This window comes from Corvus hawaiiensis, chromosome 5 (assembly GCF_020740725.1).
Source record: "Corvus hawaiiensis isolate bCorHaw1 chromosome 5, bCorHaw1.pri.cur, whole genome shotgun sequence".
NCBI classification, from domain to species: domain Eukaryota; kingdom Metazoa; phylum Chordata; class Aves; order Passeriformes; family Corvidae; genus Corvus; species Corvus hawaiiensis.
The window spans coordinates 11,231,299-11,257,699 of NC_063217.1; the positions used below are offsets into that span (position 1 = coordinate 11,231,299).

At 40.6% G+C, this 26,401-nt stretch overlaps 1 protein-coding gene across 1 annotated transcript; it reads right to left on the reverse strand.

Moving 5' to 3' along the window:
• Positions 1–689: 689 nt before the first annotated feature.
• On the reverse strand, positions 690–26,401 carry HTRA3 (HtrA serine peptidase 3). The gene is made up of 9 exons (XM_048304718.1): positions 25,558–26,401; positions 17,380–17,479; positions 15,410–15,632; positions 14,560–14,754; positions 11,946–11,978; positions 11,174–11,288; positions 4,806–4,854; positions 2,974–3,069; positions 690–1,701 (listed from the first exon to the last, which is right to left on the reverse strand). The coding sequence occupies exons 1-9, from the start codon at positions 25,979–25,981 to the stop codon at positions 1,536–1,538; spliced, it is 1,401 nt and encodes a 466-aa protein (XP_048160675.1). The 5' UTR covers positions 25,982–26,401; the 3' UTR covers positions 690–1,535.

A 26,401-nucleotide genomic window follows, 5' to 3' on the forward strand; every position in this document is an offset into this window, starting at 1 on the left:
AGATTGCTCTTTTCTGCATGGCTGGTGTTGTACAAACCCAAAGATGCAAGGCTTGTCACACATAAGTGAGCTGGTATAACCAGAAAGTCTAGGCATGATGGCAACCTCAAGGGAACTGTGCCAAAGGTTAATTCCTTTTTGCATCAGTGTAACAAAGACATGAGAAACAGGTCTAGAAAGTACAGCTTGCTGTGGAAAATGCTCCAGGTAGAAATGCTCCTCTGCCTCCTTGGAAACTGAAGCAATATTCACTAAGGGAGAAGATACTTGTTCGGTTTAGGGTACATAGGAGATCTGGATTTAGCTCTTAGCAGTTCCTCTCCTGGGTTTATTACACAGAATTCTCACATGCCCTAGCTGTAAAACAGGGTTACTGGTGCTTCCTCTCTGCTTCTCATCATGTACAGGGAGAACTGAGGACAACATGATCCCAAAACAGTACTTTCTAAGTGACATCAAAGCAAAATTCACAAATATGGAAAAAAGGTAAATAAATTACTTGTGTGCAAAGCCTTTCTGAACATAATCTAAATAAGGGTGGAATAATTATATCATAGGAATGCAAAAGGTTTTCATAACATCAGGGCCCAATTTTCTGTAAGAAAATTTTCTCTTGGGAGAGCCTGTTCCAGTCAGACAGAAGAAGCAGGGAAGACATTCTTGTTTAAAAAGAGGTTTACATCAATACATTATTTGTGTAAACTTTAATCTCCTTACAGTAGAAACATACCCAGTCAAAGCCGTAAGTAGTGTAACAATTTTACAGCAAAGCTTACCAGTAAAAATGCAAAACAAGTTTGTATCAAATTCTTAAAAAACTGTGCACTTTCTCAAACTTAACTTTGTTCAGCACATCGTTTTGATTTATATATAAGGCATTAATTCTATAAGAATCATTTACTATATTCCAAAAATCGCATGACCTAGGTGTAACACTCTATAGCCTGATACCATTTTTGTTCCTTTCAATATTTACAGATTTAATCTGCCTGCATGGACATGGAGCACAGAAGCGCTAAGAACAAATACAAGCTTTTCCAATAATAGGTTCACATTGAAAAAGTTACATAAAAAAAAAACGAAAAAGCAGCTCAATTTTGCATTGCAATATCTTGGGTCTGCTGCAGCCACGACTGTAGTTTAAGAATAATTCCCCCTTTCATAAACTTCCCTCAAATTTGTTCATTGTATTTGGGGTGTTCACTTCCAGCAGTACTTTGATCTTTCAAAATGCAGAACTGAGGCTGCTCTGAATCTGCAGGTACAAGAAGTGGGACCCATTTCTACCAGCTACCCAAAATTTTTTTTCTCCTCCTCCCCAGAACACAGTTCTTAAGCTTCTTTGAAATTTAAATCTTCTATAAATGGCATCTTTGAAGTCATTCTAGCTACTATGTACAGAAATGGCTCAGGCAATTAAGTTAGTCCACCTTGTCATTAGTCAACAGGAAGTATAATTACTGTAGCTGTAAAGGAGGTATCTAGTGTTCCAGAATAAGTGAGTTTAATTATGGTGAGAGCTTCCTCAATTCTATTTACATGACAACTTCAGGCTCAATGTTAAATAGCAAGTCATCATTTCCTCTTCGAACTTCAAGTAGTAGAGGTGATTCATTCATCACAGCCTCTTGCAGGTCACTGGAAGTCATCAAAGGACGCCCATTGACTTTCACAATAATATCTCCATCTTGGATCCCTCCTCTGCAAAGACAAGAAAATGGCAGTAAGGATGCATTCTATTGCAGAGGAAAAGCACAAAGGCTATTTACCACCTCTTTTGCAGATGTGATAAATTTTTAATTGTTTTAGTCTCCACTGACAGGAAATTCCACCCTTCTGACTGTGAAAGAATAACAGGTACAACTCGCTAAATGCAAAATAAGGCTTGGGTTTTTTCACTGAGGATTTTCTTCATAAAAAGCAAAAACAATGAGTCTAGATTGCTCTTTGTCTTCTACAAAACTACAGCAAATGGGAAACAGGAATCACTTTTATCCAGTGTTGACTCACTTCACTTCATCCATTTGAAAGGTCATGCTTTTATGTCGCCAATATGTATTTCAGGCGTTGGAAATGAAACCCTTCCCAAAATTTCAAGACAGGTAAAACACACCAGGTAAAGTATCGGGAAATTATCTCTCTCTTGCTATTCAAATGTAATCCAGAATAGCTGCTTTTACCACTTTTGTTTTTGACTTTCCTAAAATCATTTTCAGAAATGTTTTATTTATTTTGCAACTGTTCCATAAAATAGCCTCTTCCTGTTAGATTAAGTGCTGTCTCAGATAAAAGCTCTGACAGTGCCTTATGTGAATCCTATCCTGTTTCCTGTTTAAACTTAATACAAATTTCTGTTTATTAATATTCAACATACTTCACAAAACCCCTCAAATTTGTTCATTGTATTTGGGGTGTTCTTTATATTTGCACACTGTTAGTGTTTCATAATGTCATGAAAGGAGGTTGTAGTGAGGTGGGTGGCAGTCTCTTTTACCAAATAAAAAGTGATAGACAAGAAGAAATGGCCTTAAGTTGTACAAGGGGCGATTTAGATTGGATAAAGGGAAAAATTCCTTCTTAGAAAGGGTTTTCAAACACTGCAAGAGATTGCCCAGCAAAGAGGTGGTGTCACCATCCCTGGAGGTATTTAAAAGATGGGTAGAAGTGGCACTTAGGGACAGGGTTCATTGGTGGCCATGGCAGAGCTGGGTTAATGATTGGGCTTGATGACCTTAAGGGTCATTTCCAACCTAAATGATTCCATGATTTAGATAGTTCTGATATTGAAATGCTTCATTTTTATAGATGTGAACAGACCTTCAGCACAAACATTTTAAACCTGAAGGCACAATTTTTAATTGTCTACAAATGAAGCCTGGTATGAGAAATTACTTGAATATAAAAAGAAATATTACCTACTAGTACCTCTTTGGAGATTTATTTGTGGTGAAGAAAATAACATGCTCTACCTACCTATGAGAAGGGGAGTTTGGAACAACCTCGTGTACGTAAATTCCACTTCTGACATCGGGAAAATCAGCATTATTGTGCTTCAGTTCTTCCACCAAGCTAAAAGAAGAACAAAGTTATACAGAATTTGATTGCACTACAAAAGCAGAAGCATTCAAATATTTTTATTTATTTAAACTTTTTGTGACAAAAAAGTAAAAGAATTAACAATTAATTGTTTCCCTGTTGCTCTGTGATGAAAACGCAGGGTTTGAATTTGGACTAAAACAAGTTACATAGGTTTTAAGAGAGGCAAAACTACTTCCCTGTGCAAAGCACGCTAAACTTAATAGTCTTGTACATCTCCTGCAAGAATCTGACTTTGGCTCTGTGTAGCAGTAGCTCAGAGGGCCCTGTACACAAGCACAAGGGCAGGAGCACTCTCTGTCCCAGATGTTATAGAGGGGAAAAAGACATTTCTGCCCAAAGAATAAGTGCTGGTGACAGGGCAGAATTTGCTAACTTTTTTTGTTTGTTTGTTTTTGCAAATCATTCTTAACTTGTCTTTATCTAGAACAATAGAGCTTTTGATGACTTCAGCCAGCAGATAGATCAGAATTGGAAACTTCAGTTTCCTCAAGTTTGTTTCAGGCATTGTTTGTGCATCACTTTCTAAAGAAAGAAGACAAGAACCCACTGCAAAATAGAGGCTCTACAAACATCTGCTCGTTTCAGAGGTGATGACCTAATTTCAGGTCTGTGTACAGTGTGGGTTAGAACCCATTTCTAGAAAGCAAAGATTTTTAAACCAAGGATGGATTACTTGGCTATCTGCCATGAAGAACTGGGGTCCCACAGAAGGAAAACAAGCCAAAATGGCTGCACACATTCTCTTAATTTGATTTTGTACTGAGGCAACTAACAATTGAATAATTAAACACACCAAGGAAGTGGTCTTCTTCTGAAAAAAAGGCCTGCAGATATCTTACATGGCTTTATTAGATGCTACAAAAGCAGGAAAATCTCACATTGTGTTCACAATTATTCAGAGAAACATCCCGAGTTTCTCGCCATCAATGATGTTAATGCCATTACACTAATTCATTCCAGCTGAGGATCTGACCCTTCAGGGAGGATTGCAAGAGTGTAACTCAATAAAAAAATGATGGCTTTACTACAACCCCAGCTGGAAATTGTCTTGTTTAATTTTGCAGTCTACTGCCACATTGGAAACATTGCCTACTGCTGGGAAAGAACATCGGCATAAGAGCCCTCATTTATTATTCAAGAATATATCTGGGTAACAGCAAGACACAAAGCAATGTGAGAGGGAAAAGGCAGTAAAGAGCCAGAGGAGGGTGTCCATATTCTGGCTTTGTTAACCTGGAGGCACAAAGCTTTAGTTTGGCACTTTAGCCTCTCTTTCTAGCTAATGGTTAGGCCCCAATTCTCACATCAGATGACTTCCACTGGAACTGATAAAAGCACCACCAAACCCTCCATCAGCTGATCTGTCATTGGCACTCAGAGTCACGTGAAAACAGCATTCTCTTTAAATGTTACCTAAAACCTGGTGTAACTCCAGATGTCCTTGTCAAGAACCAAAATCTGTGTTCAGGCTCTTCCTAATTTCCCTCAGCTATCAGGAGGACATCCTCCACTATCAGTATTTAGAGCATTTCCAGGTCTCAGAACATAGATTTCACCAATATCATTAAAATGCCTGCAGATTTCCTAGAAGCCAATGCCATTTCTGGATCTCTGGAGATTGGTAATGAAAGCTAAATGAAGTTCTGAACCACTACTGACCATATCTTGTGTGCATGATGATACAATTACCTTCCTAAGATACTTACGCTGGTGTTATTGTCAGCATTCTGATGCCAATAAAACGTTTCTTCCCATCTGAAAGGAACACAGAGGATGTTTAAGAAATTTAGGCAAACACTGACAAAAATAACTGCTCTGATGACCCAAAACACCTGAAAATTAAAACAGAATGTATCATATTTTAATAAACTGAACAAAACCATATAGATCTACACTGAGGCTATTTTTAAATTTTGATTAGCCTTGATGTACAGAATGGCAATCCCTCTCCCTGCAACTAAGGGTAAGGGAGAAAGCTCATTTACACTCCATAAGAGTTTTTCCTTCAGGAAATTTAGGAAATTGCTGTCATCTAGTATCACATGAATTCAATAAATGGAAAATTTCATAACCAGCTACTATTTAATCTGAGACTGGTCAAGACAATTTAATTATATGATGTTCTCATTAAAATGTAGAAATGGGATCAAAATAAATTTTCATTTCCACCTTTCAGAGAAAGAGCAATCAAAAGACTCACAGATTGTCATGCAAGTGGTTTGTTATTTCTACCCCAAAGAATAAAAAGCAAGTTTAAAAACAAACCCAAAATCTGTAGACCTTTGCCAAAATGATCACAAAAATACTCAGAGGGCTGGAGCACCTTCTGCTATGAAGACGGCCTGAGGGAGGTGGGGTTGTTCAGCCTGAAGTAGAAAAGACTCCAGGGACACCTTAATGAAATCTTTCAGTATTTTAAAGGGAGCTTATAAGACAGGACAAAGGGTAATGATTTTAAACTAAAAGAGGACAGTAGGTATCAGAAATAATTTCTTATTATGAGAGTGGTAAAACATTGGAACCTGCTGCCTAGAGAAGTGGTAGATGCCCCAACTCTCAGCACTCAAGTTCAGGCTGGATGGGGCTGTGACCAACCAGATGTAGTGAAAGATGTCTCTGGTCAGTGCAGGGGGGTTGGACTAGATGACCTTTAAAGGTCCCTTCCAATAGAAACTATTCTATAATTCTATGATTCGCCAGGACTCTCTTGAATTTTAAATGGTGAGAAGTCACTCCTTTAGGAAGAACACCACATTTCTGCAGTTGGCTTTTAGTAAGTCATGACATTGCACAGCTGCCTTATGAAAAAATGCAGTTTGATGACTTCCTAAAGTGAGTGCTGCAGTACTCAGTTACATCCGGCATGAAACAATATTTCCCCTTACTTGTTCCAGCACAACTACTTTGCAAGATCTCTGAGCTTCTCCAGGTTCTCATATGAGGGAAAAGGAGATGTACACAGTCTTCTCTAGCTCTTATTCTTTCCAAGAAAAATGCTCCTGAGTAAAGAATTTAGTTCTGAATCTTACTATGTCCAATACTCCCATTGGGGTCACTGAAAGTGTTGACTACTAAACATTGGATTTACTACACTCTGAAAAATCCTGCATCCGAAACTGTCACCCCTGCTTTGCCCTGAAATGTTTGGCTCTCCCTTATTTTAAAGTAAAACTAATAAGGCCAAAATCAGCTATAGTAAGAGTGTCAAGAAGTTCAATTGCTCAAATCTGAAGTCTGAAGAGCATGGGCATAAACATGAACTGGCTCACAGTGCTCCTCCAGTCTGCATAGCAGAAATGTAGTTTTTCACCTTTTAAAAATATTCAGACATGATAATTCTCCCCCCTGAACACAATCCCCGTGTCCATGCAATGTGGACAGTTAAATAATTAAATTCCCTTCATAAAATACATCAGTGACAGACTCTCAGGTGACAGTTTTCTGTTTGCATTAAACAATTGCTGCTGGCCATCACCTGTGTGAGGCAGAAATTTGCAGAAGCACAAAGATACTCTGGAGCCTGAGTTAGGAATGTTCACCTGAGTGAAAAATCAAAATGAAAGAAGGAACAAAAGAAACTGACTGGGGAGAAACAAAACAGCAAGAATGAAATACCACAGGAGAAATAACACTGGTGATAAAGGGAATTATCTCCCCAGTGGCTAATGATAACTGTCAACATTAAGCTTTAGGAAAACAAATAGATCTTGTAACTACAGACTCATTCCTAACCAAAATTCTAGTTCTACCTTCAACTTCAGGCAGGTTGGGGTTATTATTTCACTCCTGTTCATGCACTGAAATTAAAAAAGGCCTTCTGGCCTCTCTCTGCAGTAAGTTTGCCACGCTGTAAATAGCAATTCATGCTACAAAATAGCAGGCTATTGTATAAAGTAAAACTAAAAACTATGAGCCATGAGTTACTTTAGCAGCAGAATAAACACTCCTCTCTTTCCCCTGTCCAGACATTTTGTTTGTCAGAATAGAAGTAAAAATAAATAAATGCTTTGTTTCATAAAAGTCCATTCCACTCAATTTAACCCAAGTCAAACACCTACAACAAAACCAAAGTTTCCATCAACAGTGATTAGAGGGAATATAATTGCCCATCTTATTTGAAGTATCAGCAGAGACTGAACAGGCACAGACAACCAGCTGTAGCGTTTTATCATCCCAGAGCATAGGCATGGTGATGTTGGGGCTAAGTCACATCAGCAGAACAGTATGCACACCTGGAACTACCACTGTCATATTACAACTGCTCTGTGAATAAAGTCTCAAAACCTGTCATTCTGGCAATTTGTGCTATCATGAAGCAAAAGAAAAAATAATTAGGAGAACTGGAATAAAGTGATGTCATAAATCTAAGGAGTACATCACAAGGGTGCAGTCCCAGCAGTAGCTAAAAAAAGGTTCATGTGTTAGAATAATCAGGTTTTGAAAATGTGAAACCATGGTGGCTTAAAGCTGGAGCACAGCACAGAAAAGAGAGAGACTCAAATCTCATTTCACTTTTGTAAACAACAGGCCAGATTAAACACTGATTCCCATAGGTAAAAAGTCACTCAAACCAACCTCAACCATGAGTTTAAACTTAAATCTGTTTAGTGTTAATAGAAAGTCACAAGCAGCTGACCCCAAGTATCCAGAAGCAGTTCACTATTTACAGAGACCTCTGTTCCACAGTTAGGAAAGCACTTGCCTTACTGTTACCTTTATTTATTGATGCTTGCAACAATAGAGATACAAACCAGACAGATAAACACCAGCTGAAGGCAGAAATGTTTATGACCTATAAACTGTAGCAAAAAGAACTGATAAATCCAAATTAAGGAATCATGTACTCAAACTCTTATTGGCTTGAGCAACTCTGGTACAAAATTATACCCACAGCAGCTGATTTCAGTGGGGCCAGGATACTACCAGGATCTCCAAGTGAAGAAATGGATCCTGCACTTCTTATTCAAGTGTAAGGCAAAACTCCTACTTCTTTGCTAATTACTTTTGCACCTAGGTCATCTTGCAGATTACAGGAGCAGCCCTGAAAGCATTTAAGAAAGATATTCCACTGCCAAACAGAAAATGTGAAAACAGCTCAAGCCTATAATGCTGGACTGTGTGCAGTGTCCCTTTCATATAAACTGCATAGCTGAATTTAATCAGTGGCCTGAATCTATCTATACTCAGCAAACCTAACCAACCCCCATGATTAGTGGTAATTATTATGAGTAATAATCTTTCAAATGCAAAGGTAAGAATACTGTTTCAACACAACTAATACAATGTTGTGGGGATGTAAAATGAGGATTCGTGTAAATGAGTTGTTGGGTGTGGCCAATGCAGAACTCCCCCATTTCCCCTTGCCCATCTGAAACAACGTTTATTCCCTTTTCTGCATACAAGAAAGCCACTACAAGAGAAGCCAAGTTGACTTTTTAGGATAGATTTTCTCTTTAATGTTTTGTTAAATTGCTAACTTACTGTCTTCCATTTTAAAGGATCTATGTCTAAACACTTAAGTATGTAGTTAACTTCCAGAGGTAAACATAGAAAACACAGCTGGTTAAAACTGAGGTACAGATGGAGACACTTAACTTCATGCAGCAGTTCAAGACTTCCTAACTATAAAAGGAAGTTAACTGGTAACCCCAAAATTAGCAAAGTCTTTGACCGTTCAACAAACAAACATCTCTATGAGGACTGTGGCAAATCTTTGGTCAAAAATACATTAGGTGCTATTATATATTACCCATGCATTAGGTAATACAGACTGTATAAATAACAATAATCAGTACCAATTCTTCATCCAAATGACATCCTCTCCTTTTTCACCCCTCTCCACTCTTGTTCTTTAAGAGATCAGATATTTGCAGTTATATATAATGGATGAGATTTAAAAAAATATATGCCTTCTATAGAAAACAGTTATCTGATCAACTGAGACTCAAAAGACCAAGGTCAAGCTTATTAAACAATTGAGTATCTACTATGCCAGAATAAATCTGGAAAGAGTGGTATCCTCAGGGAGTGTTATCATCTTCAGACAATATGATATTAAGAGCAAAATGGTAATACCCTTAAATGTCTTTCTATGACCTAATTGTACCATAAGGGAGGATCCCACTGAAACTACTGGAACATAACTGGAAGAAAAGAAAACATGATAAAAGCATCCCTAAAATTCTGCTCACATAAATTCATTATGCCAAGAAATAACGACTATACAATAAACCTTAAAACTATTACTAAAGGCCTAAAAAAAGCAAACTATGTCTCAAATATACAGTGAAAATATCTCTGAGAAGCTTTCTCTATGCATTAAGGGCTCTAACTGATTGTTCTGCCATTGCAAAATTACAAGAAGTATTTCAGAGAAGCAAAAGCGAAAAAAAAAAAAAAAATTGAAAAAGAAAAATATTAAGATTGTCTGTGCCCAGGATACTTGAAGCAGTGACAGCCACACTGACACTAAGAGAAAGTGTGAATCCTTTTGGTTAGGGGATAATGTGACATGATAAGTAAAAGATCTGTATGTTACAATCACTGTATAAACTTGAATCTTTTACAATGTTTTTGGGGTTTTTTTTAAGGTTCCATGGGCAAAGCTGTCTCTGGGCCCTTAGCTGGGCTCATCATTCTGTGCAGGCAAAGATGCCTGAAGGAGCAAGGTGGCTGATTTCAGTCATGACATCTCCAACTTTCACTGACTTTCCAGCCCCAGCTACCAGGAGATGGTGGGCTTTGCACAAGGCTTGAGTTCGTTCCTCTAGGCCAGGCCTACAGGGTGAGCCATTGCTCCTCCCTGGCTTGGGATGAGCAGTTTGGTTCTGAAGAGTAGCATCACTAATGAGACACCTGTTTGTTTCAGAAACCACCAACCGTCAGTTAGTAACTAGGGCAAATAAATAAGTTTTTTGACTTGTTGACTGAAACAAAATTGTCAGCTACTTCAAAATGCACTTCTCAGCATAAAATTAACACCTTTTTTATATCTACTCCTTTCCCTCCCCCCAAATCAACAGTGAAAGCAATATAATTTGTGGAATTCAGCCAAACACAGATGAGGGGACCCATCAGGATTGTGAGGCTCTCATATATACAAGCAGATGCATCACTTTAAAACTGCTGACTAAGGGAAGTTTCTGAAATAGCACTATCTGAGAGGACAGTGGTGTAGGGAAACAACCCTGGCATCAGGAACTGGATGAACTCAGGAGAAGACAAGATTAATAACAAAAAGATTGAAGACAAGAAGCAGCAGCAGCCAACACTCATGATAAAAGATGAGTAGTAGGGTGTGGACAGATAAATTGGCAAGCAAAAGACTAAGAAAGGTTTGGCCTGGATGCAGCATTACTAGATCAGCTTTGGCTGTGCAGCCTGCAGTATGACATCTAGAACAGGGTGACAGATACGGTGCAGGCACGTAAAAAAAAGTCTAAAGTACTGCAGTTGTCATTGCCAATAAACTTAGATTTATACGCTCTCTGGGGCAGAGGCCTTTCTTTCTTTCTGCCTCTCTCCCATCTTCCGATGTATTTCTTCTTGAATTAGTAACAGCCCTTCTTCCACCAGGGTCTGAGGATCTACCACAATATCTTATTATATAGCCCTGACATGCATGACCATGATAAAATATAGGTCGGGTTCTATGGAAAATGCACACACCTGTGGACAGGTGCTTAAAAAAGTTTTTTACCTTATTTTCTACAGTACACCTTAATCTTCTTTTTGCTTGGACAAGAAATGAAAAGAGGAGAATAAGACTCCTTAAACAAGTGATCATCTGTTCTCAAGATCATTTGAGACAGTGATGATTCATCTGTGTCCTCGCTATTCTCAGAGGCCCTATTTCCCATCTTTACACAGATACTGTCTGCTCTTTGGGGGGTGTGAGTAATAAAAAGCCTCTCCTACTTCTGTAAGATTGTTTTCTATTTCCAAGTCTGTGATGCTCTATACTGTAAAATGATGCTGCTCCTTTCAGTAATAGGATCCCAGACCCATGTCTTTTGGCACTTCTCCTGGATCAGGATAGTAACTGGAAGATGTCACTGTTTCTTGCAGACCTTACCTTTACTTTGTTTGTCATGTGACTCTGTGAGAAACTGAGTGATACGGTCTGAAGGAATAGCAAAAGAAATTCCAGCTGTGACCTTTAAGGTGTTAATCCCAATCACTTCACCATCCTGTTGACAGAGAACACCCAATTAAAGTTGTTCATAAGTACAGGATTCAGCTCCCTGCCGAGCATTTCATGTTAAAAGCTGGTGTAAGAAATTTTAGAGTGTTGTAATCACTCAAGAAATAAACATTACTTATAAGGGAGGATCTGGGCTTTGATTCATAATCCATTTCGCATTTAACTGTGATGGCCAGAGAGATTGCAGTACAGTGTGTTCATCCAAGGTCCATCCCACCTCTCCCAGCAAGAGATTCCCTCTGCCAAGCGGGCAGTGGAGTCACTACTACCACTACAGCCACAGGTCACTGACCTGCAAAACCAGTGCTGATTTAAAGCAATCTACTTTGAAATAGTTGTGTGGGTCAAGCAGGTGCCATCTTTGTTGTGCATCCCAGGTTTCACAGTGTGAATGAGCATAACTGCTCCTACCAGATCCCTTATTCCTCACTGCTATGTAAAATTTTCTGTGCTCAATGGGGAAATGTTTTCGTATGGTTTGTGAACTGACACCTAATTTGCATATTCTGCATTAGCTTCATGTTATCTGCCTACCATTATCTTTAATGAATTTTTCCAAAAGAACATTCTCCCACTAACTTCAAACTAGCTCTTGAAACAAAACAAAACAACCAACAAAAAAAACCAGGTCACATGGACTTACCAGGTTAACTAGAGGTCCTCCAGAGTTGCCATACTGTAAAAAAATGACATAAGGGAATATTAATACTTCACTGCAGGAAATGTGATTCTCACTTCAAATAGTACTTTGTAATTAAATGAAAGAGAGGAGGTCATTTCTTAGGCAGCACTGACAGACACAGTATCAAACACAGAAGATTACAAGTAGGTCTTGTCCTACCCCTTCACTGCTCTCAAAATTTTTTTCTTTTCAGAAATAGGCTCTAAGTTAGGATCTATCTATCTGGAGTGGCTCCTAAGTGTAAGACTTATTAAATAGTTAAAACTAGTATTATGATTCTTCTAAAGACTGTCAGAAAAAGGTTTTGAAATAATTACTATTTAAAGTTATATTTCAGTGAGATGCTTATACAGTTTTTGTTTCATTCATCAGTTGGTTTGTAAGACTGTCAGTGTCTCATTCTCCACTGGAGCAGAATACAGTGTTTTATGTATTTAATCACACCATATTGCTATGAGGTAGCTACTACATAAGGATTGATTTAATAACCACATATCCCTCCCTAAGGAGGGCATATAGCAACTCTGAGCAGCCCAAAATTACCTAATACCTAATGGCCTTTAAAGGAAACATGCAACAGGACTACAGGAAATGAGAGTTGGGAAAGTTGCTTGTCCATCTTCATGTTGGCTCAACAAGTTTGTTTTTGAGTGAGGCCAGAGTTTTCGAGTAGGTTTGCAAAACAGCCAAGAGCAGCAACTTTCCACTCAAAAGAAACAAAAGCTAAGTGATGTATGACAGAAAAGTGAGACACAAACTGTTTACACTTAGATAGGATTGGACAAACCTTACAGATTCTTAGGAGAATAAAACAGACATTAAAGCTTATAAAACAGCTTCAAAGGTCAAATTTAAGCAAATAGATCAGTTCCTGATATTGTATCTCTCCAGTGACCAGAGGCTGCACACTTTATTTTTATGTCTGACTGACACAACAAAACCAAGATAATAATTTTTCAGCCTTCCTCAGCACATCATCTTTCATTCAATTGTCTTCTGCTTGAAGGATGTGAAAAACCTTCAGCATATGCAACACAGCTGCATTTAGGACCTTACTGCCCTGTTTTCTCCTGCCCTATGTTACTGCTGTCCCAGCATTTCTCAAAAGGCAGCTGCAGGCACATTCCTGCAGGAAAGTCTTGGCTAAGCCACAGGAATGCTCTGAACAGACCAGCTCTCAAGCTCCTCCCATTCTCAGGAGAAAATAAGTGCATTAGCTAAGCAGAAAGCATCCTTATGCCAGGGACCTTCTTCATATTTTGTGGTCTCAGATGGCAAAGCAATTCAAACTTATTGTCATTTTCCTCATCTCATCTGCTATCACTCTTCCTTTGGTCTAGAATTATCTGACACACTCTACTATCCTTGTCTAAACCTCCTCAATAGCTTTGGAGGGCACCAAATGTCTTAAGTATATACACAAGGAAGGAGTCTGAGCTTGAAAAATGTGTGTAGGCAAGAAGTCAAGAATCCCATATTCTAATTCTGTCTCTGCCACCAATTCGGTGTGTGCTTCCAAGCAACCCATCTTGCCTAAGTTTTGCTCTTCTATTTGCACAGCTGAAGAGAGTAATTCCAATTAAATGTCTGGAGAGGTTCAGCTCCTGGGTCATACAGAAGCTTTTTGAAAAAGCTCACTTTTATGTCATATCTTAGTATAAAAGATAATTACCTTCATTTTTTTCCTCCCCCCACAATTTCTCTCGACAAGTCTGTGACAATAACCATTCGGGAAGCACTTTGTGTGTGTAAAACACTCAGTCTTATTACTTGTTATGTCAAATTTGACATTGAGGTCCAACAAATAAATCCTGAAAATATTTTCTTTTCAATGTGTAACAGATTTAAGCTATAAAGTTTTAGGCCATTTTCCACCTCAGATATGTGAGCAGTGCTCTTTTTAAAAACAGTACAAGCTAATCACACACCCAAGGACTTCACTTAAGCTCTCTGGATCCCTCCAAGCTGCTCTGAAGGAACATTATTTCAATCTATTTCTATAGAACATGCAATGCTAGGACCCTGAGCTCCAAAACCTCAGACTTTGTTATTTTACATCTTGATTCTTGTTCTGAATATGTAATGTGCAAAGGGGAAAAAACCCCCAGAACTCTCCTTAGGTTCTTACCTGGGTGTCCTGTCATTACATTGAAGCACATACTCTAAATTTGACTATTCCATCTGGTTCCAGTGGATGGAGATGAAAGAAACTTTGGCTCTATTCTACAGCTTCCTTGACCACAGCAGAACAGCAAGCAGAGAGAGAAATGTTGTAATTTACTGCTGGTTGATACAACCATGTGTTACTGCATGAGATTTACAGAATTAAAAGGGTCTGACTTATGCAGCATCCTCAAAGACAACCTCAAAGGAAGAACTTTTATTTATCATACCCTTCATAACACGTCTGAACACAACTTACAGACACTGCATAGACTTTTATAAAAGAAGAGTTTCATTGAATTTAAACAAAGCTGCTTTTATTTAGTGGCTTCATCTTTCAGAGCAGGCACTTCCATTCTGCATAGGTGGGGAAGGACTGTGAGGTGAAGCTCATCACAAACCTCATACTTACATTAATAATAGCATCTGTCTGAATGTAATCCATATCCGAGTCCCGCAGGCCCAGTTCTTTGCCGTCTCGCTGAGCAGTGCTGACAATACCTGTTGTCACAGTGTTCTGCAAGGCAAATGGACTTCCAATTGCCACCACAAATTCTCCTGGCCTCAGATCAGCAGAGTGTCCCAGTAACAATACTGGTAGTTTTTTCTTATGTAAACACAGAGAGAAAGAAATAAGCATTAGTTCATACTTGAAAAAAACCTGATTGCAAAGATCAAAAATGAGCAACAAGTTGGGAACATACAACTTTCCATTACATTAAGGAAAGAGCCACCCACTATCATACAACCAAAACTTATGCCAGGAGGGTCACTGCTTTAAACTGTCTTCAAAAACAAACAGCTATCACTAGTTCCTTGCAATTTCACCTGGAAAAAGAGGGCATCAACATTTCCCTGTTTTCCAGCAGATTGTTCCCTCCTCCTAAAAACCAGCATACAAACCAACTGCAGACCAGCCTGCCATTCTCTCTGCATTATGCCCCACCTTGCTTTCTGTGCATACTGGCACAAACCTTAGAAAGGTTTAGCCTGGGTCTTTAGGTAAAGATAGCAGAATTTAATATTAAATATTAACATATTAAATGAGCTGCATTTTTTTTTTTCTTCATTTTTAACAGTTTCTAGCACAGAAGACATAGTAATTTAATTCCAAGATATGAAAAATTTCCAGGTCTTCAGTACATTGTTTTCCACAGATATTTCTAAGGAATCCTTAAACGTATATTCTAGTCAATCACTTAGTACTAAGTGAAACTGAAAGAGCTCCCAAATGGAGTCATTCTTCTGTTTATGCCACTCACCTTAGGGTGAATCTTTATTGTTGCAATGTCAGATTTCTTGTCAATGTCTTTGATGGTTGCTTCATAGGTATCTCCATTCTGGAGCTGTACCTTCAGTTGTTGTCTCCCTGATATTGCATTTGTGCTTGACACCACGTGGGCATTGGTCACAATTAGACCAGAATCAGACATAATAAACCCAGATCCACTGGAAAGGGGGACATTTCGACCAAAGAGAGGGTGCCTGTATAAAAAGCAAGCAATTCTGTGTCATAAGGGAAACCAACTTAAGAGAAGATTATATTGGACATCATTTACCACCTTTCACCCTGAGAAATAACAAAGCATTTGATGACAAATTTTACAGTCCTAAGAAAAATTAAATTTAAAAAAAATTACAAATAAATGATCCCTTCCTGAAAATTGTGACTGGTTTTAGTCAGTCAGGGAGGTAGGAACTGAGGTTTACAGACAACCATCAAGGTCCCTTTCCTTGGTTTCCAATTCTGTCTTTATAGACTTCCTTGCACAGAGTCTAGGTGACAAAAAAGGAAGGAGAAGGAACCCATCTGATCCCACTAGTTATTGATTCTATACTGGAAGAGAACAATGACAGGAAATAAAAGGGCTGAAAAATGAAATGATCCTCTAATGGGAAAAGGGGAAGAAGGAAACTTGCAGCTGGACAGAGGCATAAAGGAAGAGGTGAGGTCCAACAGGAATCACAAAGCCCAAGTGCAGACTGGGTGGAAAAAGCATGTCTGGAAACCAACATGACTAAGAATGTGAAAGAAAAAATATGAAAAACACTAGCAATGGGTAAAATTTAGTGGAAAACAACATGTGCTGAAACATAGACATGTAAAAGATTTTACAAACTGTTCAAAGTATTATGAATTTTCTCTGTGAACAACTGCTGTAGTGACCTTAGATTTGTTAGGAGAACAGAAAGTTCCTGCACAGCAGAAGACAAGAAAAGGCCCACAAATTCTTTCTTCCAAGACATGGTCCTGGTTAGGATATTATTTGAAAGTTCTGGGCTATTTAGCAGTAGAGAAAAAGCAGTATTAAAATTAGCACCCAGCAGGCTGCTGGGCAAACATTTACTTATAGGGAAAGAACAAACAATCTTAACTACATGTGCAAAGATCTCAAGCATCTTCAGCTGAAACATTCTCTCAAAGGACCAATCACCATGTGCACAAAGCGATGTCTCCTGATATCCCTGATTATCTTGATTTTGCATATTAAAAAAGCCTACAAAAATTCTCCAAGAAATTCTTAGGTCTGTGGAAAACGAGAGGACTCCAGGAAGAAAGGTATTCACATAATGGAGTACATGCAATATTTGCAGTCATTTGTTCTGACAGCAGGTTGTTCTGACCACTCATATTAAAACCTGCCTCCCAGGTTGTTTTGAGCATTCAGTGTTTTACTTGCCACCTCATTTCCAGCTTCAGCACCCTGAATATTGGTATTGTCCTGGTCAGCAACTTTAGTACCTTTCTTTCCTATCGGAAGTCATTTCTATGTTTAGATAGGTAACATCTGCTTAACATTGTACCTCTTAATGCTCTTCCTGCCAAAATAAAATCACCTCTCATTGAAAGTAGAAAAAGCAACAACAAGCCATTTTTTCCCAGCTTACCGTCTGGATATATATATTTGTATTTAAACTGAGATAATAAATACATTCCAACAAGCAATACATTTTAGTGAAGGCTGAAGAGACCTCCAAAGATGAGATAGACTCATTTTAGGGTAGACAGTATATATTGTATAGTACCGTAAGCCCATTAGAATAGATCTACTGAACAGAAACAGAACACACAAATGTGTGGTTCTCTCAAGAAATGAGTCTGCTGTAATGTTTTAGAGTATTTAGACTATTAGTGAACTTCACGAGTTCAAAAGGAAAGTTACAATGCTGGAAAAATCTTTGTAGACATTTGTTAAACAATGTAACTAAAAGAAAGAATTGAAAACGTTACCTGAGGAAAAGTTCAATGTGTACAACTGCAGGTGCAATCTTTTCCACCACATCTGCTATGAAGTTGAATTTGTATCTTGGGCTGCTGGACTGTAGGTGACCTATACTAGCAGAAAGAATTGGATATGTTAATAGGACAATACCCTTTTTAAGCAAGTAGGCAACATGAACCTCCCTTGAATTGGTCTGTTGCTCCTACTATAACAGCTTCCAAACAGTATTTGAAAAGGAGTCAAAGTCATTAAGATTGTTCAAAACTTAACTAGCATTTTTCTGGATCCTGAGAAAATTAAACATCAGCATCACTTAGCTGTGAGGGCTTATTTTGGAGTCTACAAGCCCTGTCTCGAGCATTTTTCTCAGGACAACCACTAATTATTATCCAAAACACATACGGTCATAAGATAGGTTGGGCTGGAAAGGACCTTAGGAGGTCTCTAGTTCTACACCCTGCTCAAAGCTGCATCAGCTACAAAGGGAAACCAAGCTGGGACATACAAAACTCCAAGGACAGACACTCCAGAAACTGCCTGGGAAACTTCTCCCACTACTTCACTGTCCCCCATGATGTAAAAGTTATTTTTTTACATCAAGTCTGAACTTGTTGAGACTCATGTTCCAACTCATGCCCATTGTCTCTCCTCCACCCATCACGCACCTCTGTGCAGAGCCTCGCGTACAGGGAGGCTGCTCTCAGCTCCTCCTGAAGCTTTCTCTTCTCGAGGCTGAACAAGCCCAGGACCCTCCATTTCTCCTCACAGGAGATAAGTCCAGTTCCCCCCAGCCATTCTCATGATCTTCTCCTGAACTCACTGCAGTTTGTCAATGCCTTCCTTGTACTGAGGGATCCAAAACTGGATGCAGTATTCTAGATGTGGTCTAACAAGAGCTGAGTAACACAGCTGAAGAATTTGGGAGCCACAGTTAGAACTTAAGTTCTAATTTTTTTAAGTAGACACATTAGAAACCTGCTTTAAATTACAACCTTTGCACCTAAAAATTTTTCCAAAATCACATTTAAGCTGTCACATGAAGCTGGGCCTAACAATAGATTACTAAAAGACCTGACAAAAGTCAGTATGGTCCTACATTGAACAACACTATACACAGCATTTATTAAGAATAAATATAATTATGTGAAATGAAGGCTTTAAAGAGAGGGGAAAGCCCACAGAATCCTGGCTTCTAATGCCACAACATCCTGGATTCTAGCATCACAACATCCCAAAGTAATAACACTGCTTGTGCTAAATGTCATATTCTCTGCAGTCCCTAATACACGGAGACATATCACCACACATGTAAAGCATATGATAGGGGTCATATCACCACACTCAAATAGCAATCTTTCATGTTCACAGCCTGCTGCTTTAAAATTAACTATGGGGCCTACCAAAGGGAGCAAATAAGTTGAAGAAACCAGAACAAGAAAATGAGGAATTTCTTCATAGAAATCTGAGTTCTTCATCCTGTTACTGGACACAGGATTTACTTCTGAATGAAAAGAAAACCTGCTTACATTTAGCAAGCTAGATTTATGTGATACTGAATAAACAAAAGGAACAACTTGGCAGGACTAGATGCAGTCTATTATTTCTATGTACATTCTCATGCACTCTGAAAAATCCCTCCAGCCAATTGAATATGATTGTTTTAGTGCTTAGTTTAAAAGAGACAGCACAAACAGGAATCACAGAGAACAGTCAAATATAAGCACAATATACTGTTATTTATTTTGCTTACTAGGCCACTGAAGATTTATCTTACCTTCAGTTCCCAAGCAGCTTGCCTGATTATGCAGTGTATCCTTTGAAGTCTGCTAACGTGACTTTGAACACTTGCCTATACAGCAAGTGTTCACTGACAGGATATAACATTGCCATCACTTTTATCTCAATAGACATGATCATGCATCACTGAAAGGCAGCTGATAAACTAGCCCAGAACTGGGGGAAAATAGTGATGAATGCAGCCTTTCAGTTGATGTAGATCAGCTTAGCTCTATGTGAGCCAGGGCAACTAAATCCCTTTGCATCTTCTGAGTGACCAACTGTTCTGCCCAGGCCAAATGGTTACAGCACTGTACATGGCCAAAAGGAAGACGCCTGCCAAAAACCTCAGGTTTGGGCCACTCCTGACTAGCCACCAGGCAAACATCATGGGTGGCAGTGGCTTTCCAGGTAGGATTTGGGGGAGGCAGAGAGAAAACATCTGAAAGAGTGGATGAAACATGAAAAAAGAAAATGCAGCAATACAGAGAAGAGGCTAAAACTGAAACAAGGCTTGTCTTCTTGTCATACCACAGCAAAAACATGTCTCTGAGCAGAAGCCTGAAACCTCCCTGCTAGGGTCAGAAGACAAGAATGCTCAAACCTGACAGAAAATCCAAATCTGCACCAATATTAAAGGGAAATCTGAAACAAAGGAGGATCAAGCATAACACTCAGGCTTTGTATGAAAGATGTGGCTGAAGATCTACTGGGCTGATCAGAGATGAGCTGTTCTTCCTCTTGTCTGATGGGGACCAAACACTGGTGAAAACTGACTTACAAAGTTGAGAGGCCTTCAGAGAATCTTTCTTGAATCATTTTCTGCAAGCTAGCAGTAATGAGAACCTTTAAACACATTATATGATGTGCCAGGAACTCAGACTATGGACATGGAAAACGTAACTTCACATTTACTCTCACACATACAGCACTACTCAAGGAAACTGAAGTGTTGGTTATTATTAACAGCATTTTAGTGCATAATTATTAAACTGATGGTTTCCATCAGAAGTTCTCAATATACTTCAAAAGGGAGGAATTGAAGCCTGGGAAACTGAAGAAGGAAGCAACATCCAACACTGAGTATATTGCACAAGGTCACCCTGAATACTAGTGTTATAACTGTAGAGGTAGACTCTATCCTTTAATTTGCATTAGTTGGCAGACACTAGCTGCCGCTACTGTCCTTACTAAAAGGAGAAAATTAAACATGTATCCTCCCACCATACTCCTGCTGCCTTGTGGAGCCCCATACAGCCCTCAGATCTCTGCTGTCCTGAGCATGTAACAGCTCTGAGCTCACAGCACCTTTGTGGATTTTGACCCGTTGACTTTCTGAGATTTGCCACATAGTTTTTCAAAGGTCTCTCAATAATGTGCATTATTTTCCATGTTAGTACTGAATGTTCAAAATAATCTCACACTAATGAAATCTAGTTTGTCTTGGCAAAAAGACAATTTAATCCAATTAGCAATCTGTTGTATAACCAAGACTTCAAACATGCTGCAACCAGGTATTTGAAACAAAACCAAATTTATGCTGTATGAGTCCTTAACTATCTATGCATTTCTTAGTTAAAATGCTAGATTTCCCCAATCTGCTCCACAGCCACGAATCAACCAGATTTTCAGTAGACTTGAACTTCGATCCTATCATTTCAACTAAGTGATTAGATCTTCAGGTCTCCAGCTCCTCTCACACAACACCCAAAATCCAGATTTCAATGTAAGTGCATAAACTGGAGCTACACATTTGCAGCCTATTTTCTAAAATGTGATCTTATGTTTCCAATTTTATGTGCTCCACCTACACTGAATTTGAATGGCTAAAGTTAAGTGCCTGTCATGTAGGAGCAGCCTTATTATCAGCTTAAGACTTTTCCTGGATAGTGATGTTATCTACAGGCTATGGGTTCATTTAATAGTGGTTTATTTACTTTCTTACGGAGACAATAGACCCACTCCAATATCATTAACACTGCTGTAAATCCGGAACAACGCCAACAAATCTGTAGAGTTAACTTAGTATGAAGAGAACTGGGAAAAAATTCAGCAGAAATAATCATTATAATCCCACTGAAGACAATAAAACCAGACCAATTTACATTTTCAAAAGACTGAACATTTCTGAATATCTGCCAGCTTAGTCCCTGTAGAATTAAATCAAATCACATTCACTGCTTTCTTAAAGACAATACACTGTATTAAAATCCACAATTTTATATTCATTAAGAATTTGTGAGCCTGGGAAACTCATTCTTTTAAGGCCGTTTCCCCATCCCCCTTTTAAAACCAGCTTCAGAAAAGATCTGTGCATTCAGCAAAATTGTTATGTCTAAGGGAGGACTGCAACCTGGCAGATCTGATCACCAGGGATAAACACTGTCCCTACTGTGCTTTCATGGAAAGAAATGAAAGACAAATAAAAGATTATAATGTCTCTGCTTAAAAAACAGAAACATCTGCTGAAAACATAGGTTCATGGGCAGCTTTTCTGATGAATTCAGCATTAAGATCAAGTTGCATAGCTGTGCACTGACCATAAAGCCTTGGTGAGTTTAATGCCACATTATGGTTCAGGCAACTTGTTTATACAATGGATATCTAACGTGCACAGATGAAAACAATTTGGTGAACCAACACCAAAGTGGCTTTCTTGTGTAATGCAGCAATCACAAGGGCCAGACAGAGACAGACTGGCACAAGCCTTCTAGCACAGACACCTCACTGACTTAACAGTGTTTGTCTGCTTGTTATTCCTCCCTTCCAAGTGACCCTCATGAGGGGATGCAGTGAGAATATCCCTTTCCTGTTACCTGTCCTTTACAAAGCAGTGAAGCACTGTACTCTGGATCGAATACCAAATACTGTACAATATCCACCCTTACCTGCAGTAACTCAAACCAGCTCAGGCACAAGGAAAACAAGCAGTAGCGGAATGTGACCAGAGTTTGGGTTTCCAGTAATACCTTGCAGTACATTTCCCTAAATACAGCTGCAGGCAGCTTTAAGGCTTTGATGACAAGAACACCAGCAGGGAACTTCAGTATCTCTTACTGGGCCAACTTGTCAGAAATGTGAGTGACCATACACTCAGTTGTTCCTTTGTATCTTCAAGGTTATGTACAGGCACAGTCCAAGCACCCAATGGAGAACTGTGTGCAGTGACTCTGCTTATGCATTAACTGTGCTTCAAACATTCTCTTAGGAAAATGAACTTTTAGGCCCATATCTAGCAAACATTTGACTGACAGGTGAGGCTTTACATCATGACCCCTTTCTGAGAGTGACTTCAGGTTAACAGTGCAGAGGACAGCAAATGGTTAGTGTCAAATCCATCCTCAAACATTTTCTAATCAAGCTTTTAATTTTCCTTGTTCCATTGACAAAAGAGCACCTGTAGTTAATTTTTTTTTTCCTTTAAGTTCTCGTCACAGAAACTATTTGCAAAATAACATTGCAGGGAATTTAACTCTACTAAGTTGTATTGAGAGATCAAAACCAGTCCTTTGTTCAAGGAACAAGCAGATTGACTGTAGATTGCAGATGACCAAGTGAATCCTTTGAGTGAGATGTTTGACATCTTAGTAGATAAATATGTGGCATTGTTAAAACTTACACTTGCTGCCCTGAGAAGCAGGGCTCTGTAACAGCAGGTCTTTCATTACAGAGGCTGTCCTCCACAAGTATTTATGCCATTGCTTACATATTGGCTTTTAATAGCTTGTCCTTATCACAGTAGGTGACAGAAGGCACGAAAAAACTAGCTGCTTCAGAATATATTCCTATACATAGATGTATTTAGTGTTGAAAAAGTTTTAAAAAGCACAGTGTTTGTAGCAGGGAGTTTAACTTTGCTCAGGAGTTCTGCAGACTGTTCCTATTAGTATCTCTGAGAAGCCCCTGGGCACACACATATTGTAGAATGTGAGTTACAGAGTTCCTGGACCTCCACGCAGTACACACCCTATTTAGTATAATGTGTAGAGAACTTGCAATTTGGCATGGTGCTCTTCAAGCTAATCCAGGACTTCAACAAGGAAAAGCAATTTTAAATTCTGTTAATTTTTCAATTATCACTCAGTAACCCATGCCACCTCTTTTCTCCCTTCCTTCCTGCATCCTTTCCTACCCATTTGTCATGCATCCCTGTTCGCCAGACTGCTGTCACTAGGAAACCACAGCGAAGTTTCTCAGCCTGTCTTGGTTTATCACAGCCAGACTCCAACTCAGCATCAACATAAGCAACTGGAAAAGGACAGGAGTAGACATTTCAGGAGCCACTCCTCAGGGTCCATGTGTATTCTAAATAGGGCCCAAGTCATACTATGTGAAGCTTCTGTTATTTGAGGCTGTTTTAATACATGGATGGTTAAGTAAAACTACATTTACTTCATAACTAGCTTATCCCTTCAAAATTTGAGTCATCTGAGGCCAAGCAAGAACACGGAAGAGAAATTTGACAGCAATTTTACACTGTCAACTTTCTTCCAAGCCTCTCATTACAGCCATTGCATGTTATTGTTTAAAAAAACAAAAACAAACCAAAAAATACTGTAATTGAGTTCTATTCCTGGCTTAACCACCAACTCAGTCTGACCTTGGGCAAGACACTCGGTTTCTTTGAGCTTCAGTTTGTGCAGCTGTAGAACTGAATAAAAAAATTTAAATCTCAACAGAGAACCAGATGCTTCATCTAAGCTGAGGTTTTCTGAGACAAAAAATAAAGCCAAAATAAAGTGAACACTAAAATAGTTGCTTGGAAAAAAATAAAAGTTCTCTGCCTCACAGCTCCAAATTCCTAGGCCTATTAACATTAGATTCAGGAGGATTCCTTAAAGAAAATGTCATATATACCAAATGCCAAGCACTCAGCGAGCTCTCAGATGCAGGCTAGCCCACTCATTTTGGTTAAACATTCTGATTATTTCACGTGGATCAGTTCCAACAACGTTTTAGGAGTACTAAAGCTAATAGATGCTGATGTGGAAAGGAACAGGCAAAAAACAATTTATAACTACAAAATACTGGTGAGGTTGATGACTGCAACTTCAGGTTGGCATCTGGAGTAATTCTTGGCTCTGACAAGACACTTGGAAAGGAGCTCCGGGAATATACCTCTCTGAACTGGTTTAGCCTTTCACAAGAGCAGGATACACATGAAAGATCTCCTATTCACACAAAGGCTACAACAGTAGCCCTTTTCCTTCTGAACCCTCCCAATTATTTTGGCCAGTTTGCTATGAATACAGGATGGTTAGTGGCTCACCTGACATAATGAAAACACTAATGCATGTTTTAAAACTCCATTAAGCATAGCACTTCTCTTTCCAGGAACTCTGTGGGGAAGGTAGCAGAAGCAAACCCTTAAAATAATATATCCATAACTATGTGGAAAGATACTGCCAGCATTAACACTACCATATAGAGACACATTTTAATATTAAAAGGAAATTACTAGCTTAAGAGATTACTAAACTTTCCAAAGTTAAATCATCAAGCCTGAAGCTGTCGTAGCATATCAAAGGAGCTGAGCAAAGGCCTCAATACTTTACAACAACCAGAAGACCATTTGATAGCATGAGTGCCAATATTTTACACTATAAAGGAGATTCTGAGGTTTTTTTTCCCCCTACTTAAGGCTCTACAAGACTACAAAACCCTTTGGCAAAGAAAGCAATCCAGCCAAAAGATTATGTTCTAGGTGGTTTATCTAATACTCAGTGCTTTTTCTGCCCTGATCGGCTCTTAGAGGCGTGCCTGATTCGCCTGTCAGGTGAATCTGCTCAGCACCCCAAACCCGCGCAGGGACGGTCCCGGAGCACAGGTGTTCCCGGCTCCCCGCTCTGTTTGTGCGGGCTGCGCTGCTGCGGCTCTGCTGTGCGACCTGCACGGCTGATGCCACCCAACACCGCGGCCGTCACTGGCCATATGGCGAGCGAAGGTGGCACTGGCAGGACGGGAGCAGGCTTGTACCGCTGTCCTGCCTCCAGAAAAGGCCACGGCTGAAGACGTGGCCGCTGCCCTGCCCTGGCAGCCGGGCGACCTCCACCCACCTCGCTCCCATCTGGCAAGTGCGTCCGTCTCTTGTCCCAGGAGCACTGCGGCAGCAACCTGCACCTCACCGAGGCATCCACAGCCATGCTACCGGGGGAAAACCTTCCCAAAGCCCAGCCCAAGCCCACACGGAGCATCGAGGAGAAGGAATTTTGCTGTTTAGAAAGGACCTGAGCATCCATTCCGCACACAACAGGTGTCATTAGCAGCTGGGTTAGGTGCCATGCCCTTGGAGGGTTTCAGAGTCCCTAGAGCCACCCAGTCTTCCCAGGCCACTGAAAATCGTGACTTCCTTTACCCTGGAAGCCAGGTCTCCTACCCGCGCCCCGCGGCAGGTCCCACCATGCTCCTACCCGATTCACAGGCTCCTTTCTGGACCTGGGCGACGGCGGGCAGCCCGTGCTGCAGCGCCTTGCGGCTCACCGCCTTCAGCTGGCAGATGTTGTCGTAGGTCCGGCCATCGCTGCCGCACACCTGGGCGCTGAGCTTGCACTGGCAGACGCCCTTGGCGAAGCGTTTGCCCATGGGGTAGCGGCAGTCGAGGCTGTCCCCGCAGGGCGGGTCCTCCTTGCGGCCGCAGGAGTCCCCCTCGCCCGCGGCGCAGATAAGGCAGCAGCCGCAGCGGTCGGGGACGTACCCGCTGGGGCAGCTGGGGCTGGGGCACTTGGAGACATCGCAGCGGGCCGGGCACTTGGCGCGGGCGAGCGGGAGCTCCGCGGCGTGCGGGCCGGCGCTGAGGGACAGCAGGAGCAGCGGGCTCAGCAGCGACACCCGCATCCTCGGCGGGGACAGCGGCGGCGGAGCACGGGGAGCGAGCCCGCCCGGCCCCGGGGCAGGAGGCGGGAAGGTGCGATCGCGGCGAGGGAAGGAAGGGGAAGGCGGGCTTTATGCACAGACGGGCAGGACAGTGTCTTCTGCCCCGGGCAGCGCTTCTGCGGGCGGAGCGGGACGGCGCAGCAGGCGGAGGGCGGCAGGCCGGGGTACAGGGCCGCGGAGTCACGGCCGGCTCGGTCCCTGCAGGACGCGGGGGCTGCCGGGGTTCAGCTGGCGGGGCTGAGGCGCCGAGCCATGGCAGGGAGCGCCGAGGGCAGGCGGCCGCAGGACTCAGTGCGAAGGTGCCGACGGTTTTATGTGGGACGGTGCCGCCTCCAGCAACACCGGCAGCCCCGGGCGGGAAGGGCGGGCAGACTCCACCCC

Coding starts and splice junctions, on each gene's coding strand:
- HTRA3 (XM_048304718.1), bottom strand. CDS start 25,981: ATGCGGGTGTCGCTGCTGAGCCCGCTGCTCCTGCTGTCCCTCAGCGCC. Junction 4,855..11,173: donor ACATGACAAACAAAGTAAAG/GTAAGGTCTGCA, acceptor TGTTCCTTTCAG/ATGGGAAGAAACGTTTTATT. Junction 3,070..4,805: donor ATGCTGACAATAACACCAGC/GTAAGTATCTTA, acceptor TTCTTCTTTTAG/CTTGGTGGAAGAACTGAAGC.